The sequence below is a fragment of the Struthio camelus genome, chromosome 15 (assembly GCF_040807025.1).
Source record: "Struthio camelus isolate bStrCam1 chromosome 15, bStrCam1.hap1, whole genome shotgun sequence".
In the NCBI taxonomy this organism is placed as follows: Eukaryota; Metazoa; Chordata; class Aves; order Struthioniformes; family Struthionidae; genus Struthio; species Struthio camelus.
Genome location: NC_090956.1, coordinates 9,234,723 through 9,250,105, shown reverse-complemented (window position 1 = coordinate 9,250,105; position 15,383 = coordinate 9,234,723). Strand labels below are relative to the sequence as shown.

At 43.2% G+C, this 15,383-nt stretch overlaps 1 protein-coding gene across 1 annotated transcript; it reads left to right on the top strand.

Moving 5' to 3' along the window:
• The first annotated feature begins 942 nt into the window (after positions 1-942).
• KDELR2 (KDEL endoplasmic reticulum protein retention receptor 2) lies at positions 943-14,763 on the top strand. Its single transcript, XM_068909183.1, has 5 exons — positions 943-1,227; positions 8,114-8,214; positions 11,241-11,399; positions 12,508-12,760; positions 13,558-14,763. The coding sequence occupies exons 1-5, from the start codon at positions 1,137-1,139 to the stop codon at positions 13,590-13,592; spliced, it is 639 nt and encodes a 212-aa protein (XP_068765284.1). The 5' UTR covers positions 943-1,136; the 3' UTR covers positions 13,593-14,763.
• The last annotated feature ends 620 nt before the right edge of the window (positions 14,764-15,383 follow it).

Here is a 15,383-nt window from a genome sequence, read left to right as displayed (position 1 = left end):
TCACTATTTTTTCTTAAGAGGTAGCTACATGTTTTGGGGCTATTAAACAAGAATAAAACCAATGGCTTATTTTCACAAAACATGAAAACAGACGTTAAATATCAATTGCCCCAATGTCTGATAACAACATCGCATGGCAAATTTTCTCCTTCCTGAGAAAATAAGTGACAGTGTGGTCGGAGCGCTAGGGAAAGTACTTCCACGTACTTCACTGTATTCAAAAGTGTTCATTTTGGGGTACTGAGCAACTTTGGTTTATTCTACTGACATGTCTTAGCACCGTGAAGACAGGAAACGCTGCTGGAGCGTAACCTGCACAGGAACTAGCCCTGGCTGCACAGGTTTGTTCTCTGCCTAGAGCAACTTAACGAAAAATCTCGAATCTCGTTACCATGTAGACTCTGACCAGCCCTTGAAGACAGGATGTTAGGAACGAGTTGGCGTCCTAATGTTTCGTTTTACTGATGTTTGCTTCACTCCCCCTTCCAAGTCCTTCCCTTGTATAGAAAGTGAATTTAAACCCGAAAGTTCATTTCTAGAGGGCTCCAGACAAGGATGACAGCTACACCTCACGCTCAGTCGCAGCACGGATGCGAAACAGGCACAATTCCCTGTTCGTAAACAAAGGCCTGTTCCAAAACTCCCTGCAACCGTTATTAAGGAAATAATTTCCGTTAGTAACAGCGACGGTCAGGCAGGTAAGGCGAGGAAAACGCCTGCCCGCCGGTGGCGGCGGGCCCCGGCCCCAGAGCGGGCTGCCCTCGGCGGCTCCCGAGGAGCTGCGGCGCCGGGAGGCCGCGGCCTCCCCCGCTGAGGGCGGCCACGGCCGCCGGTTGCCCCGCACCGGCGCCGCAGCCCCGGGGCGGGCGGGCCGGTCTGCCCCCCCGACCCCTACCGCCTCGGCGCTAACGGCCGCGCCCCGCCCCGCCCCGCCCCGCCCCTCAGGCGGCCCCGCCGCGCACGCGCGCGCTCGCTGGGCGGCCGCGGGGGCGGGGCTGGCCCCCTCCCGTTTCCCAGGGTGCACCGGGCGCGGTGGCTGTCTGGCCACGTCCCCGGGCCACGTCGCTCGGTGCCCGCTGAGCTTTCGCCATTTTCGCTCCCCGGCTCCGGGCTGCGCCGCCGCCTCTGCCGCCGCCATGAACATCTTCCGCCTCACCGGGGACTTGTCCCACCTGGCGGCCATCATCATCCTGCTGCTCAAGATCTGGAAGAGCCGCTCCTGCGCTGGTGCGTGCGGAGGGCCGGCCGGCCGGCCCGCCCGGGGCGGCTCGGGGCCGGCGGCGGCTGAGGGGGGCCGCGCTGGGGGCTGAGGCGGGCGGGCGCCAGGCTGTCCTCGGCCGCCCGTTAGGGACCGCTTCTTCCCTGAGGGGAGGCCAGGTGGGGACAGCAGGGGGTCTCGCCCGCCCCCCTCTTCTGGAAGCGGCTGTGCTAAGCGGCCCGGGGGGGGGGGTTAGTCCTGCCTGAGGCGCCCCTAAAGCCCCCGGGCGGAGAGGCTGCGGGGCAGAGCTGGCCCCGGGCAGGAAGAGGGACCATCGCCCCCCCCCCCAGCAGAGGGGAGAGGGGGCTCCACGGCCGTCCGAGCCCACCTAGCTTCGGCCCCCTGCGAAGCCAGCTGTGGGGAGGCGGGGGGGCAGCTGGGGGGGGGACAGAGGGGGAGCCGCTTCCTCAGCGCTGGGCGGGGAGGGGGGGGGCGCACTCGTGAGAGCCGCGATTCCGCGAAATATTTAGCGCTTGTGATTATTTGTACTTTAATCCCTACGAATCGCCCCTTTCGCCGTCCCGCCGGCGGGCGGGCGGCTCGTTCGTTATGTAACTGCCCGGCCGCGAGTGAATGAATGGGGAGGCCGTTTTGGAGGAGGGGAGGGAGGAATGCGGCCCCCGCAGGGCGGGCGGCCTCTTCCCCGCTCCCGGCGGCGGGCAGCTGCCACCGGCAGAGGGAACTGAGCTTATTGCTTATTTCCTCGCCTTTTTTTTTTCTCTTTTTTGACAGCCCACAGTGTTCTGTCTGCGTGTTTACTTAGCAGCTTTAGGCCCTGATGCGTGAAAGGTAATTTTGGTGCAACGTTTAGAGTAGCTGACTTGCAGTTTGCAGATCCTGAAGTTTCTCTTGCTCCCTTCCTTTTCCTCAACGCGTTGGTATGCGTTCGCGGCAAACAAACGCGCTCCCTTCTGCTCTTTTGCTTTCCGCTCTCCCTGAACTAGGAACTAAACTATGATTCGTGCCGTTTTAAGGGTTCTGGAGTGTTTTCCTATCTGTACGAGCAATTGCAGAAGAAAGCTGGAAGAGATTGCCTGTTTCCAGGCTGGAGTGAATAGGCTTTCAGTAGAGATCCCTGGCCTGGTCTGACGTGGCAGCGGGAAGGTGTGGCGGGGAGGGAGCTGGATCCCGGCCGCCTTCCAGGCTCAGCAGCGGGGAGAAGCCCTGCTCCCGCCACCCGCTCCTTTGCTGCAGGCCCTCTGTCAGCGCAGGTGGGAAATGCTGCTTCTTTCTCCTGTGTTTTATATGTGCTTGCTTCAATTTCAAGTGATGCAGTCCGCTTTTTCACTTCTAGCGGACAGTATGGTGGTTGGAGGGAATTGCTTTGGAAGCAAGCAATTCTTGTTGCAGCAACATAGTTGATTATTGCAGAAAACTTAAAAAAAAAAAAAAAAAAGTTGTAATTAAAAATGTGCATTTTGGTACTCTTTACCGCCGGCCCTGGAAATACCATCTTTTTATGTGGACTGGCATTTGGCTGGGAGTTTGACTTCTGACTCTTCGTGAGCATCTCCTTGATTAGTAAAGGTGATTATTCCTGAAGCCATAGTTTGCCATGTGTTGGCATGAAATACTGCTCAAATACCAAGCTTACCCGGTTGAGCAGATGTATCTGTAAAGTCTTAAAATTAAGAGTGTGAGCAATTAGTTTAAACTGTACCCTAAGAAGACTAAGACAGGGGAGATGAAAGAGATTTCAGCTACAGGTAAGAGGAGGCACAGATTTTATATGTTCTCCTATCAAGTCACCTTTTAATGATCACTTGATAGTGCAAAAGAAATATCATAGTAAACAGTCAGCTTCGGATGAGAACAGTACTTACCGTAGGTGGGCTTTTAACTTCATAAAAGGTGTCAAGTGAGTGACTCCGCATTTCAAATGCAGTGGTAGTTAAGAGCTATTGTTTCTGAGGTTATGAAGCCCAAGAAGCTCCTTCCCAATGATCTTTCCTGACTCGGCGCTCTGGCGGATCAGGAGTTCTGTGTAGATCTGGCAGGAGGGTCTGTTCTTCTCGAACTTCTTTCGTGGACCTCTGTCCTCCCCCTTACTTGAGAAATGCTATGAAGATTACAAACAGTGAAAGAGTTAATGATCTGAGAAATAAACATTTTTTCCTGTCTGAAGAAAGAAAATGAGAAATTAAGGTTAAAATTTGTAGTGGCGTTTTAATTAGGAGATTCTCAAGTGACCTTTGTACGTGAGGTTACTAACATGGTTTAGTGTCACATAACAACATAACCTAGTCCCATCTTTGTGCTTTAAAAGTGATCTGATTTCGTATCTGACCCTAAGTCAGATAAGACTGAGACTCTGTTGTTATGATTCTTCTTTCTTGCAAGTAAGTCTCTAATAATCAGCATCTTTGGTACTGCTTTTTCTAACACAGAGAAGTAAATATTACATAGGGCCCTCAGCCCTTCCCACTACCAAATTAGCCAGCTTCTACTAAAACACAGACATACATGCACATGCTCTTTCAGTGGAAAACGTTGTCCTCGTTCATTTTCCGGGGGGGGGATGGGATTCGTTTGCTTGGGATTAATTTTTGGTGTCTTCTAGTTCTGCCTGATTGTTTAGAAGTAAATCCATATCCAATTTCCTTTTAATGTCTGAGCCCTAACAAGTTTGGCTAGAAAGAGATCAGCATCTCAAAGGAGCATGGGATTTTATTTTTGGGGCTCCTTCCTGTTCCTTTTACTGGTTTGTTGCTGTCAGTTATCACTTCTACTACTAAAAACTTCATATATTCACACAAAATATGCCTCTCTAGACTTTCACAACAATAAGCCCTAAATAGTTACTAGTTAATGTTCAGCAGCTGCTAAATGCCTCTTCTGAGAGGGTTTTATGTACTTCTTTAACCTTGCATGGTTATTGGGACAGTTTATAACATATATAAACATATACTTACATTACAAGGTTATTGCGGACTAAGGATACATATGAGCGAACCAGCAGCTGGTTTAACTGTGCACTTCTGAAGCCGTAGAAGCTTAGAAAATAAATACAAGCCTCTGAATGATTGCTAAGCTGTAGTCTGTGATCCATGAAGAGCTGGCAAGCCACATGGTGTCGACTCCTCTCTTCTAGCTGCATCTGTGTGTGTCTGAGGCCTTTGTTCCAAGAGGAGCTAGGAGGCCTGTAAAAGCAGCTGGAAATGAGAGGGAGACAGCCTGTATACCTCTGCTGCAACCTACTGTTTCCAGAAAAGATGCACCATCCTCATTTCCTTTCCTAAGAAGTGACTTCTGTAATTGAGAAAAAGAGGTGAGGATAGGAGAATCTGCGTTATGAAGCAGTCTGTGTTTTCAGTGTTGGACAAACTTATTTTACATTTTTCTTCCCCCTAATTTAGTCAATCTGTTAAAAAGAGAGAGCAAGAGGAAAGCAAATCAAGTCACGATGCTTCTATTCAGAGCTGGCACAGGGACAATTTTTTGCATGGCTAGTTATTTGAGTCCCCAAATTAAGAATGTGGGGAAAATGGTTGCCACTCCAAATAGCAGCTCAGAAATAACGATTAGCAGTTGTGAAGCATGCTGCAGGTAACTCTGTTATTGACTCATACGTTATAAAGAGGAAATGCATATGACTTGAAAAATCCTGTGCTTTCAAACATTGTCATGCTCGGACCGTATTTTCTAATACGTTCAAGCGAAATTGGATTGTTTGCACAGCAAATTACTGCCTGAAAATTGATTTGCCTTTCTCAGTGTCATTTGTCAAGTGTTAAAGGTGACCTGCAGTTGTAAGACTGTCAGATTATATGCCAACTACTCTAAAAGACTAGGATAGATGGTCAATGTGTAATGCTTTTGATAAGAAGCGTAGCTGTCTCTCATAATTATGTTTATCTATCTACTGTGAACCAGATCAGATAGTACTTTGGCGTGGACTGCAGCCAGTTTGTCTGTACTTTCTCCAAAAATGCTGCTTTTAGGTAGGTTTGTAGCTGCTTTTCTTTGTTTACATTTGAGTTTAGCATTGTGTTTTTTGAGTTTTTTTTTTTTTATGTTAGTAGTTTTATGTTAGTAGAACCAGAGAAGTTGTGGTTCTGTGACTGACTTGCACTTCATGCTGAACAAACTAGTCTTTCATTAAATATTTCTAAAAAGTCCATGAAATTTCGATGGCAACATATGGACTTATTTTTCTAAGGAAAGATCGAGTTTGCAGGCTTTAAGGTTGTGATATGTTCATGGTTAAGATAAGTAGTATGCGGGCTCCATAGCCAGGCTGCCCGAGTGCCTCTGCTGCTGCCATAGTGCTTTAGTTAAATCACAATAGCAAAGTGAAGTAGACCAGAATGTATTGCAGTTTCAGCTCGGCTGTCCTCCCTGTCTGTGAAAATCGGCTGAGCTTTTGAATTATAGCATTTCATTCGATCACTTTTGGTCAAGCTAGAGAGCAGAAGTTGGAAAAGGAGCTTTTCATGTGTGAGGATGAAAGAATAATGGCAGGTTTGACTCCTGGAAATGTAAGCCCAGAGCTATGGAAGGAAAAATAAAAATGCGTTTGTTTTAATTGCTTAGTTCTTGAGCTAAAAAGCTTTGTAGGAGTAAAAGGAGAGGGAGGAGGAGAACAGGTCCAGTGTAGTCTCACTTCAAATTTGTCAACCAAGAGCCAAGGACAGCATCATGGCAGGTGTATTGATATTCTTCTTGAAGTTTCCAAAGGGACCAAAATAATTCATCAGAGCACTTAACCGTTTCTTCCCCCTGATTTTGCTAGTGGTACAGATCATCTTTCTTCTAGTTTGTCCGTGCCTGCATAGGTTTTTGGTCTAAACCTTCAACTCTGCCTACTCTGTCCTGGTTAACTTGAAAATTAGTTTGGACTTGACTTTAAGATGTGTTTTCAGGAACACTTGACTATTCTAAAGATTCAAAATTCACTTTAAAACCTTAATAAAAATTGCAAGTTTTTGGTCTTGGGAGGGAGAGGAGGCTGGCAGTTGCTTTGAGGAATTGTCAAATGATTACGCTTGTATTTACGTGACGATACATCCAAATCCAAATTATACTGTGATTAATAATTAATATATTTTATATACTTTTTGGCCGTTTGCAGTTACTTGCTAAAAGGAAATAACATGCTAAATAACTTAATTAACAACGCACTGTAGTCCTGTTGCTGTGCAGTACTGTGGCCGGGTGGATTTCTGTATCTTGCAGGTTCTGACCTTGGGACACCATTGCTTGCTGGGATGTCTTGTTGGCGTGAGAGCAGGGGCTCTGTCTTGAGTTGTAGTGTCAGTGAGTGCACCTGGGCTGCAGCTGAGAGGGCGCTGCTTCAGCTATCTTTGCAACATTGCTCTCTTTCAAGAAGTGTTAAATATTCTTTTTCCAGACTTTGGAAAGTTTCTTAACTGCTTACAGCTTTTGTTTTATAGTTTTGCAGTCTGCATAGCTAGGTTTTGAGGCATTTACTGTTCACTGTACTACACTCGCTTATTGGCAGTTGGCTTGTTCTGTAGGTAGTACATGAAGCTCATCTGGTAAACATTTCACAGGTGAAAGATGTAAACAAAAGCCTCTTTAATTGTTACAGTTCAGCTCTTAATTTTCTGCCATTCCTGAACTTTATGTATAAACCTAAAACCCATTTATTTGATACAGCAAATTCAATTGTTTCCTAAGCCTAAATGAAAAAGGAGTTCAACAACAATAGTAGTCCGCTTTTCTTCTAATTGTTTTATGGCACTTTAATAAAAGCCTTTCTCAGAAGTATCTCAGTATAAAAGATCATAACACTTTCCTACAGAATACTTGCTTTTGACTGTGTTTGCATGTTTAGCTAAATGGATTGAACCGTTTTCACCCTGGATGACTGAGAACAAGGATAGTTGGGATAGCAAGATAGAGGCATAGGCTAGGTGGTTCTGCCCCTCTCTTGTAGCGCACCAACATGTCAGTCCTGTGGAAGGATGCTTCATCTGACTTTTCAGAAGTTTTCAGTAACTTAACTCCCTATTGTGCAATGCTTTGGGGCAGTGTTTAATGTTTGATACAGTTGTTAGTAGTATCGTTGACTTCAGAAACTCTACTGTAGTGGCTGAAGTTAAGTACAAACATAGTTTTGATGTGAGGGCTTTGGCCTAAAATCAGAAGCTACTTGGAAGATGAAATGTAGGTGTATGTCACTTTAGCTGTCTCTTCTACTTATTTTTTTATTATTATACTGCATCCCCTTTTGACTGTTTGATAGAACTTATTTTTTCCACCATATTGGCAATTAAATCTCAGAGTTGAATTGCTTATGTATTAAAATCATTTAATTCCTTTAAAAAGCTCTGTTATTGGTGCTAGCATACTTTCTGGTTATCACTGGGATTTGTCTATTGCCTATGTATATTTTTCTATATGTATATATTTGTCTATTGCCTATATATATATATATATATATATATTTGTCTATACAAGTCTATTGCCCTTGTGCCTTTCTAGCTGTTCATCCTCTAGAGACTGCACTGAGGCATGTGGCCACACTCTCAGAATGGAAAGCTAAACAGCCCTGTTGCATAGTGCCCAATGATAATGCAGAACAGGTAGCGCAATCTCCAAAAATATCATCTGCAAGCTATCTGCTGTGACTGAATAACTTCTAAATCTTGTGTAGGACTAGCATCTTTTCCAATTCAATGATGTATAGGTAACTTACATTCACAGTACTGAACTGTATGAACTTACATTGCTATTTGAATAGCTTAATTCTGGGAAGCCTAGAAGCTTGTCCTGTTTGTGTGGTCAACCTGGTTAGAAATAAGGGGTATATCCTCTCTCATTCGCAGCATCAAGTGTTTTAAAAAACGTCATCGCTTTTTGTATGATTAATTATTTCCTTTATTGCTTTAGGTATTTCTGGGAAAAGCCAGCTTCTGTTTGCACTGGTCTTCACTACCCGTTATCTGGACCTCTTCACTTCATTCATTTCATTGTATAACACATCTATGAAGGTAGAGTATACGGAAGAGTTAGAAAAGCTAGTAATGTTGCATGCAGAGTTCATAATTTCATTAATCAAAGCTTCTTTAAATGACCCACTGTGTAGTTAGTGCAGAAGAAGTTTTAGGAGGGCTTCAGATAAAGAATATGTCAAATGGAATCACTGCCCTATGCTTTTTGCACTCTACATGCATTTTTAAAAGGTTGTTTGTATGGGGACTGTGACACTTGGAACAAATGTTGTTCTGGTTATTAAAAAGCTTATAGAACAATGGTTCATTTTCAGGAAATAACGCTTCTGATTTGAGGCACTGGAACTTAAGAAAATGTCTTTTTATACACTATAAGATAAACCAGTGCTCAAAATGAGTAACCGGAGCTAGTGAAAAGTTCGCAGGAGTACACCTGCTTTCCATAGAATATATCTCCCTCGCTTACCTGTGAGGCCAAATTTGTTAGTTTTATTTATCTCTGCTTATATCTGACATTGAGTGCCAGAAAATAAAGCAGCAGACTAGGAGAACACAGCTTGTTTGGTATTTGTGTTACCAGAGCAGACACCTTGAATCTAGTTCCTCTATTTTTGGATTTTCTCGAGGTTCTTCAGTTTTAGTTCAGAGGATAATGCAATTTTGCTCAGAGCAAAAACTAGCCAGTCAATAATTCAAGAACTATTGAAGAATTAGGGAGATAATACTGTAAACATTTTTTTATATATATATATAGAGAGAGAGAGAGAGATGTGTATACACACATATATTTTTAGGTCTTAGACTCGCTCAGACTTTTGCTTCTAACAAGTGAAATATGTGTATGAGTATATTTTAATGGTAACGTGAGTCTAGATGAAAAGCTGTGGATTAAAGAAAATGTTATTGAAACACGAGCTTTCTTGCTGTGGGATTTCTGCAAATATTGAAATCTAGTGCTGGGTACGCTAAGGGAGCAGCTATTTCTTTGCGGTTTATTTGCATGATTCGAGATCGTGACCGTGCGTTTGTTCCACAGGGCAAACTGCCCTCCTACCCAGAAGAGGAATGAATGTGGGAAATCACACATGCAATATGCGTATTCATACTGAACCGAATCTTTCCTGTAATGAAAATGGTCCTCTGTTCGCATCCAATATTAATATGAAAAATAGAAGCCTCTGTGACAGGTTCCTGCTTAGAGACAGTGTGAGATATTTTTGACATTTCTGTCCATTATTGTAGTACCAAGACAAAACTGCCTGAGTGCCCTTAGCGGTTTTTGTTGTATCCTAAATACATGCAGATAGATTGCATATATTGCCCAGATGTAGTGCAGAACATAATCTACAATACAAATAAGCTTACCCAGAGCATAACTAGCAGAACTTTCTCATCTGAGACAAATGCTGTAATCAGTGGTAGCAAAGTTGTTAATTTCTTTGAAGTCAGGATTTCCTTCAGTATTTTTAGAGAAATGTTAAGTAAACTACAGATGCCAACTTGAGCTGTATCTGTCTGGCAGCGATCATCAGATATTGAAGAAAGTACTAGCAGCTTCTGTGCTCCAAGAGTATATACAGGCAAACTGGCACTATTATGCCTTTCTTGCTGATCGGCGGACTTTTGTTGTTTGCAGCATTTTGCATCTTGCAGTTGCTTTTTGATTGTGTCTGCATCTGAGTACAGGCTACGTTTCTGCCAGTACGCTCTACAGTCATTATTCTCTTATTCTTTTGTTTTAGAATTACTGTCTTTAAAAGTAAACCTTTTTGAGTGTCCCAAAACATACTGTAATGCTTGTGGAAAAAAACCTTTATTAAAGATTTGGGGGTTCCTTCATGTTTCCTTAGTGTCTTTTATGACTATACCCTCTACCATGAGTTTACAGCTGTAGTAGGGATTGCCTAAATCTGATAACTTGTCCTGTGGTCCTTCATCTCCAGCCAGCCTGGATGCTAGTGCAGTAAGAAGTCTTTGGATTCTGAGCTCCCTAATACATTATCTGTAGTGCTTTGTATCTGTGAGCAAATGCTTTTAGTGATTAATAGCATCTGCAAACAGTGTGGGGTTTTTATTATTATTATTATTTTTCCTTTCTTTTCAACAGTGAAGAACCCTCATTTAATCTAATAAATGATTTGGAATGTTTCATCTTTATGATGAAACTGAGACAGAAGCCAAGTTATTTGTCTAATCTTCTGTACTGTGGTGTTTTCAGGACAATGTGAGCTCTGTCTTGATGATGGCAGGTTCACCTTTAGAAAGTCCTTTATTCTTTCTGATTCATTTTTCTCTTCTGTAAAATAACGCTATTTATCTATGCCAAGGGGAAGAGCTATGAAGTCTACTGTGCCATAGCAATTAAAAATGGTAAGGTTAGACATTAACTGAAACTGAACTCTGGTTCAGTGCTTCTAGCCATATGTTAACTTACTAGCTTTTATGGCTTTTTGATGGATGGAGAACATTGGCCATTCTTCAGAACGTTCTTCAGAATTTTAAACCCTTCTAAAGATCTAAATCGAATCAACTAATTTGTGATATGTTAAATGGTTGAGTCTGGGTGGAGCTTGTTGGATAGGTTTCTGGTTGCCACATGAGCCACACTACCCCTCTGGTTTTTAATGCAGAAGAGCCTTACTACTACCGTTTGTATGCAAGTGTACATTCTTTAACTTGAACGTTTTGGGCAGATGCTTCCCCTGCGGTAGCAGAAGTGATCTTCCTTCTCCAGTCAGTCCCTCAGTTCTGCCTATCCAAGAAAGGGTCTCTAAAGAAAGTTATGACAGTCACCTTCAACGAGAGGCAAGGTGATGTTTTATTTTAAAACAACAAAACCAGTAGAGCCAAGTCGTTGGTTCTGAATTACTACTGTGCTGAGAAAAGCTAAATCCCACCACGTAGTGTGAACTTGCAAAAGCATGTAAGCAAACAATGAATGCAGACTACCAGAACAGACAAAGCTGATTCCTCTTAGTGCCTGGGAAGAATATCTTCTTTTGGTGAATTTGATCTAATCCTGCACCCTGTGGTGTTCTGTTTGTTTTTTGCTCCTTGCTCTTTAGCTTATCTACATTGCTTGCTCATATGCCACTGTATATCTGATCTACATGAAATTTAAGGCCACGTACGATGGAAACCACGATACGTTCAGAGTGGAGTTTCTGGTAGTCCCTGTTGGTGGACTTTCATTTCTTGTCAATCATGACTTCTCTCCTCTGGAGGTGAGTGGGGCTTGGGGAGGGAGAGGGGGCTGGAGGGGCTTGTACTTTTTTTTGTCTAGCATACTTAGAACATGAAGATGAATATTTCTAGGCTAAGTGAAAAAAGTTTCTAAAGAAGCCTACATGTAGTAAGTAGATTTGGGCTAGTCCTATTTCTGTAATGTATCTTCACAGTGTAGATTTCTGAAAATGTAAGGCACCTAAAGAGACTTATTCTCAACATCAATTATTGTCAACATTGATTATTTTATCAAGCAGAGCATCTTTTCCCAGTACACCTTGATTGTTATATTAATTCAATAGCATCCTTCCTTTTCTTACCTTTGATAAAGAAATATATCAGAACAGTGGCAGTTTGAGTTGTTGGTGCCACCTGGTGAAAACAAAAAGAATTATTATAATCCTTTTTACATTTTGCATTGTATCACAGTAGACTAGAGTCTTTGAAAGAATTATATTGTATTTGTAATGCAGCTATGTGTTTTCCTATCAGAAAAATTATATGAAAAATGTAATTACAGGGAGTTCAAACAGGTGCATTTTTCCACAGAATAGAGGATAACTTTATCCATTTATTTTAAATGGACTGAGCGGCATTTTTCTATTCATTGGAGCTGGAAGGTTTTATTAAAGAGTACAGGAATTTTAGTTGCAAAGCTTTGAAGCATTGCTTTAAATGTTGTTCTATGTTAACTCATGCTTTAAACCAGTTGATTTTAAAAAGTTGGAAGAACATGGAAGAAAGAGCTTCATCTTCCATGCAGCTTTTCACAGCACCAAATAGCTAAACTATATTTTGTGGTATTGTGAACTGAACTAAGGAAAGTGCGCTAAGTTTCCTCATCAGTAAATCCACATCCGCAAGCTTGCTAAGCAGCTGATTTCGAGTCTCTTGTCTGCCAAGAGCTCTTATCCCATGCCATCCCAGGGTTGATTATGAGATTTTCGCTTAGATTTCCCTGTACCAAGGAAAGTTCATCAAAATTTATAAACTGGTTAGAGAGTGTAAAGTCAAGCTAAGTCAAATATCTTCCTTGCTTCTGTTACCAGTAAGACAATTTATTGTGGTTTTTTGTTTGTTTATTTGTTTTTTTTCCCGCCCCCTCAGATCTTGTGGACCTTCTCCATCTATCTTGAATCAGTTGCTATTCTCCCTCAGCTTTTTATGATCAGCAAAACTGGGGAAGCAGAGACCATCACTACTCACTATCTTTTCTTCTTGGGTCTGTACCGTGCCTTGTACTTAGTCAATTGGATTTGGCGCTACTATTTTGAGGGATTTTTCGACCTCATAGCTGTTGTTGCTGGTGTGGTCCAGACCATTCTTTACTGTGACTTCTTCTATTTGTATGTTACAAAAGGTAAGTACCGCAATAACTTGCAGCTTCAGATTGTGGAATGTAGCCATTAGCAGATTCATATGGATCTGCTACGTAGATATTACTAGTTGTTAATTCTCTGTGGGAGTTATCATTGTAATCTCCTTGACAGATTTATCAAGCGTATTTTCTGCTAGTTCAGGGCCTTCTGGGGATTGTTTTGAGTATGGATGGAATTGTAAATGTTTAAAAATTCTGATGAACTTCACTGACACAGTTAAAATAAGTACGGCTAAACACATTGCAGTTCTTGAACAAGCACGTTGCTCCTGCTTCCCCGACAATATTCTGTTTTGTGCTGATTCAGCACTTGAAATCTTTCCTGCAGGGCTTTAACTCTTGTAAGAGTCCAAAGGATTGTGGACATTTCTGTATACGCTGAGGGGAGAAGCAGTCATTTCTGCTGGATCCGTTAGTATTTCTGCCCTTCTTTGTGGTTATATGATGGAAGCTGGAATGCAAAGATACGTGGCTGTGTTATTTTAGTCATAACTCTAAGAAACCACAGCCACGGGCTGGTATGTCCTGTGAGGCTGAAAAGTTAGGATTCCAGGGTGCCACAAGAGGGCAGGATTAGAGCAGTTTGTCATTTCATCATAGTTCTATTTGCCTGTATTGAATAGAGGCAAGCTTGTAAGGACTGACTGTAGTGCATCCCTTTTGTAACTGAGTTGCAACATTTTGATAAGTTTTTGATCCTTTGAATTTTCAGCACTTGTATACTTCTCCTAGACAGCATCTGTGTTGCTAATGATTTTCTTTCCTACTTTTCCTCACAGTACTCAAGGGAAAGAAGCTCAGTTTGCCAGCGTAAGTGCCAAAAAAAACGTCGCCAGCATCTGTCCTTTTGGATGCTTGGACAGAACAATCCTTATCACAAGCAAAGGTGAAGATGCTTGAGACAGAAAGTCAGAAACACAGCTCTTTGTAGTGCAGGTAGTCATCAGCGGCTCTGTAAGAACAGAGGAAAAACAACCAGCAGATTTCTGTTTGATGCATCTTGCCTTTATCTTTTTTATTACTATGTATAAAGATTTTTTACATAAAGAAACTTATACTGTATTAATGAATTCAGTGTATAGTTTCAATTGGAATAGTTCAAAAAGTGAGATTTTTGTGAGATTGTTAATGACCAGGAACAAGTGCAAACTTTTTTTTTTAATTTTCAAGAATTTCTTTGAAATGACTTTTTTTTTTTCAGTGCACAAATGTGTGCATCCTTGATGGATGGTAGTCATCTATTCTTTCCCTTTTGATTCAATTTTCATTCCACTATATTTATTTTTTCCAAAAGGTGAATATATGTCAACTTAAATCTGAAACCACCAATGTTTGATGTGACGTGCTGGTGCTCAGTCTTTGTGCCCTCTGCTGACGTGGAGTTCCTTATTTAAAATGTGTGTCGGTGCCAGAAGGGGAACAGTCACACTTTGTCAGGTGTTTCCCTCCCAAAACAGGATGATGGCAAGAGGACAGTAAGGAAATCACTCTTGTGGCCACAAGGATGTGCCCTGTCCTGTGCTGCCATGATATTTGGGAAGGTAATCCCAATAATAAAAGCACTTGGCAGTGCAGGTTGTGAAGGATAAGAGTTATGGTTATGCTGTTTAGTGGCAAATGTTTGTGACTGTGTTCTTCGTTCAGGAAAAGAAGGTTAAATATCTTGGATGTACAGCCGTACTATATCACTGCAGCTGTAGAAATGGGAGACTCGTAAGTTGTTGATTACAGTAATCTGTAGGTGATCATTTTAAATAATGTCTACACTTTTTTTTAATGAATGCTTTATAAGCAACATCCATGTTCAGCTTCAAGTGGTTTTTGATGTCACTTTTGGATAATATTTTTTATAAACTTTTCAAAATCAGCAGCACCAGTTACCATTCTTTGTCATTTAAATGATTCCTTTTTTTTTTTTAACTGAGCTGTTGCATGATTTATCCTGTGTTACCATCCTCAATAAACATTTTACGAAACAGTGAAAATGGCATTTTTATTTCTGAATTAGGGTTCTCTGTTAGCCTGAGGCCAGATGAAAAGTCGTAGCAAGGGCCAGTTGTTTAATTTCCTCGCTCCCTCTCCTGAAACATGGACTGCGGAGGGGGATGTGGGGCGCTGTCACGGGAGGGCCTCAGCCCCCGGTCTTTTGCAAGAGCTCCGTCTCCAACGCGCGCAGCTCGACTCGAGCGAAGGAGTTCGGGCCCTGAGAGGTGAGGGTTCGATTCCTGTGCGCCTTTCTCCTCGGTCTGGAAGAAGTCATGAACGTTAGCTTCCCGTGGCTGCTGCCGGCCGCGGCGGCGGCGGCTGTCGCTCTCACCTCCCCGGGCGGACGGTGCGCTCCGTTTCCAGAGCGGGGGCCGAGGTCCCGCCACCCGTCCCCCTTCTGCGATGCAGGCCCCTGGGGCCGCACGGGCGCTGTACCGCGTGTGTGAGAGGAGGTCTTCCAGGCCCTGCGCGGGAACTCCCCTCGGCCGGCCCTCGCGTTTGGGGCCGCTCCGCGCATGCGCCCGGGCGCCCCCTCCCGCTCATGCGGCCGCTGGGGGTGGAGCGGGAGGTTTCGCGCATGCGTCGGGGGGGCAGAGCGGGACAACCGTCGGGGCCGCGC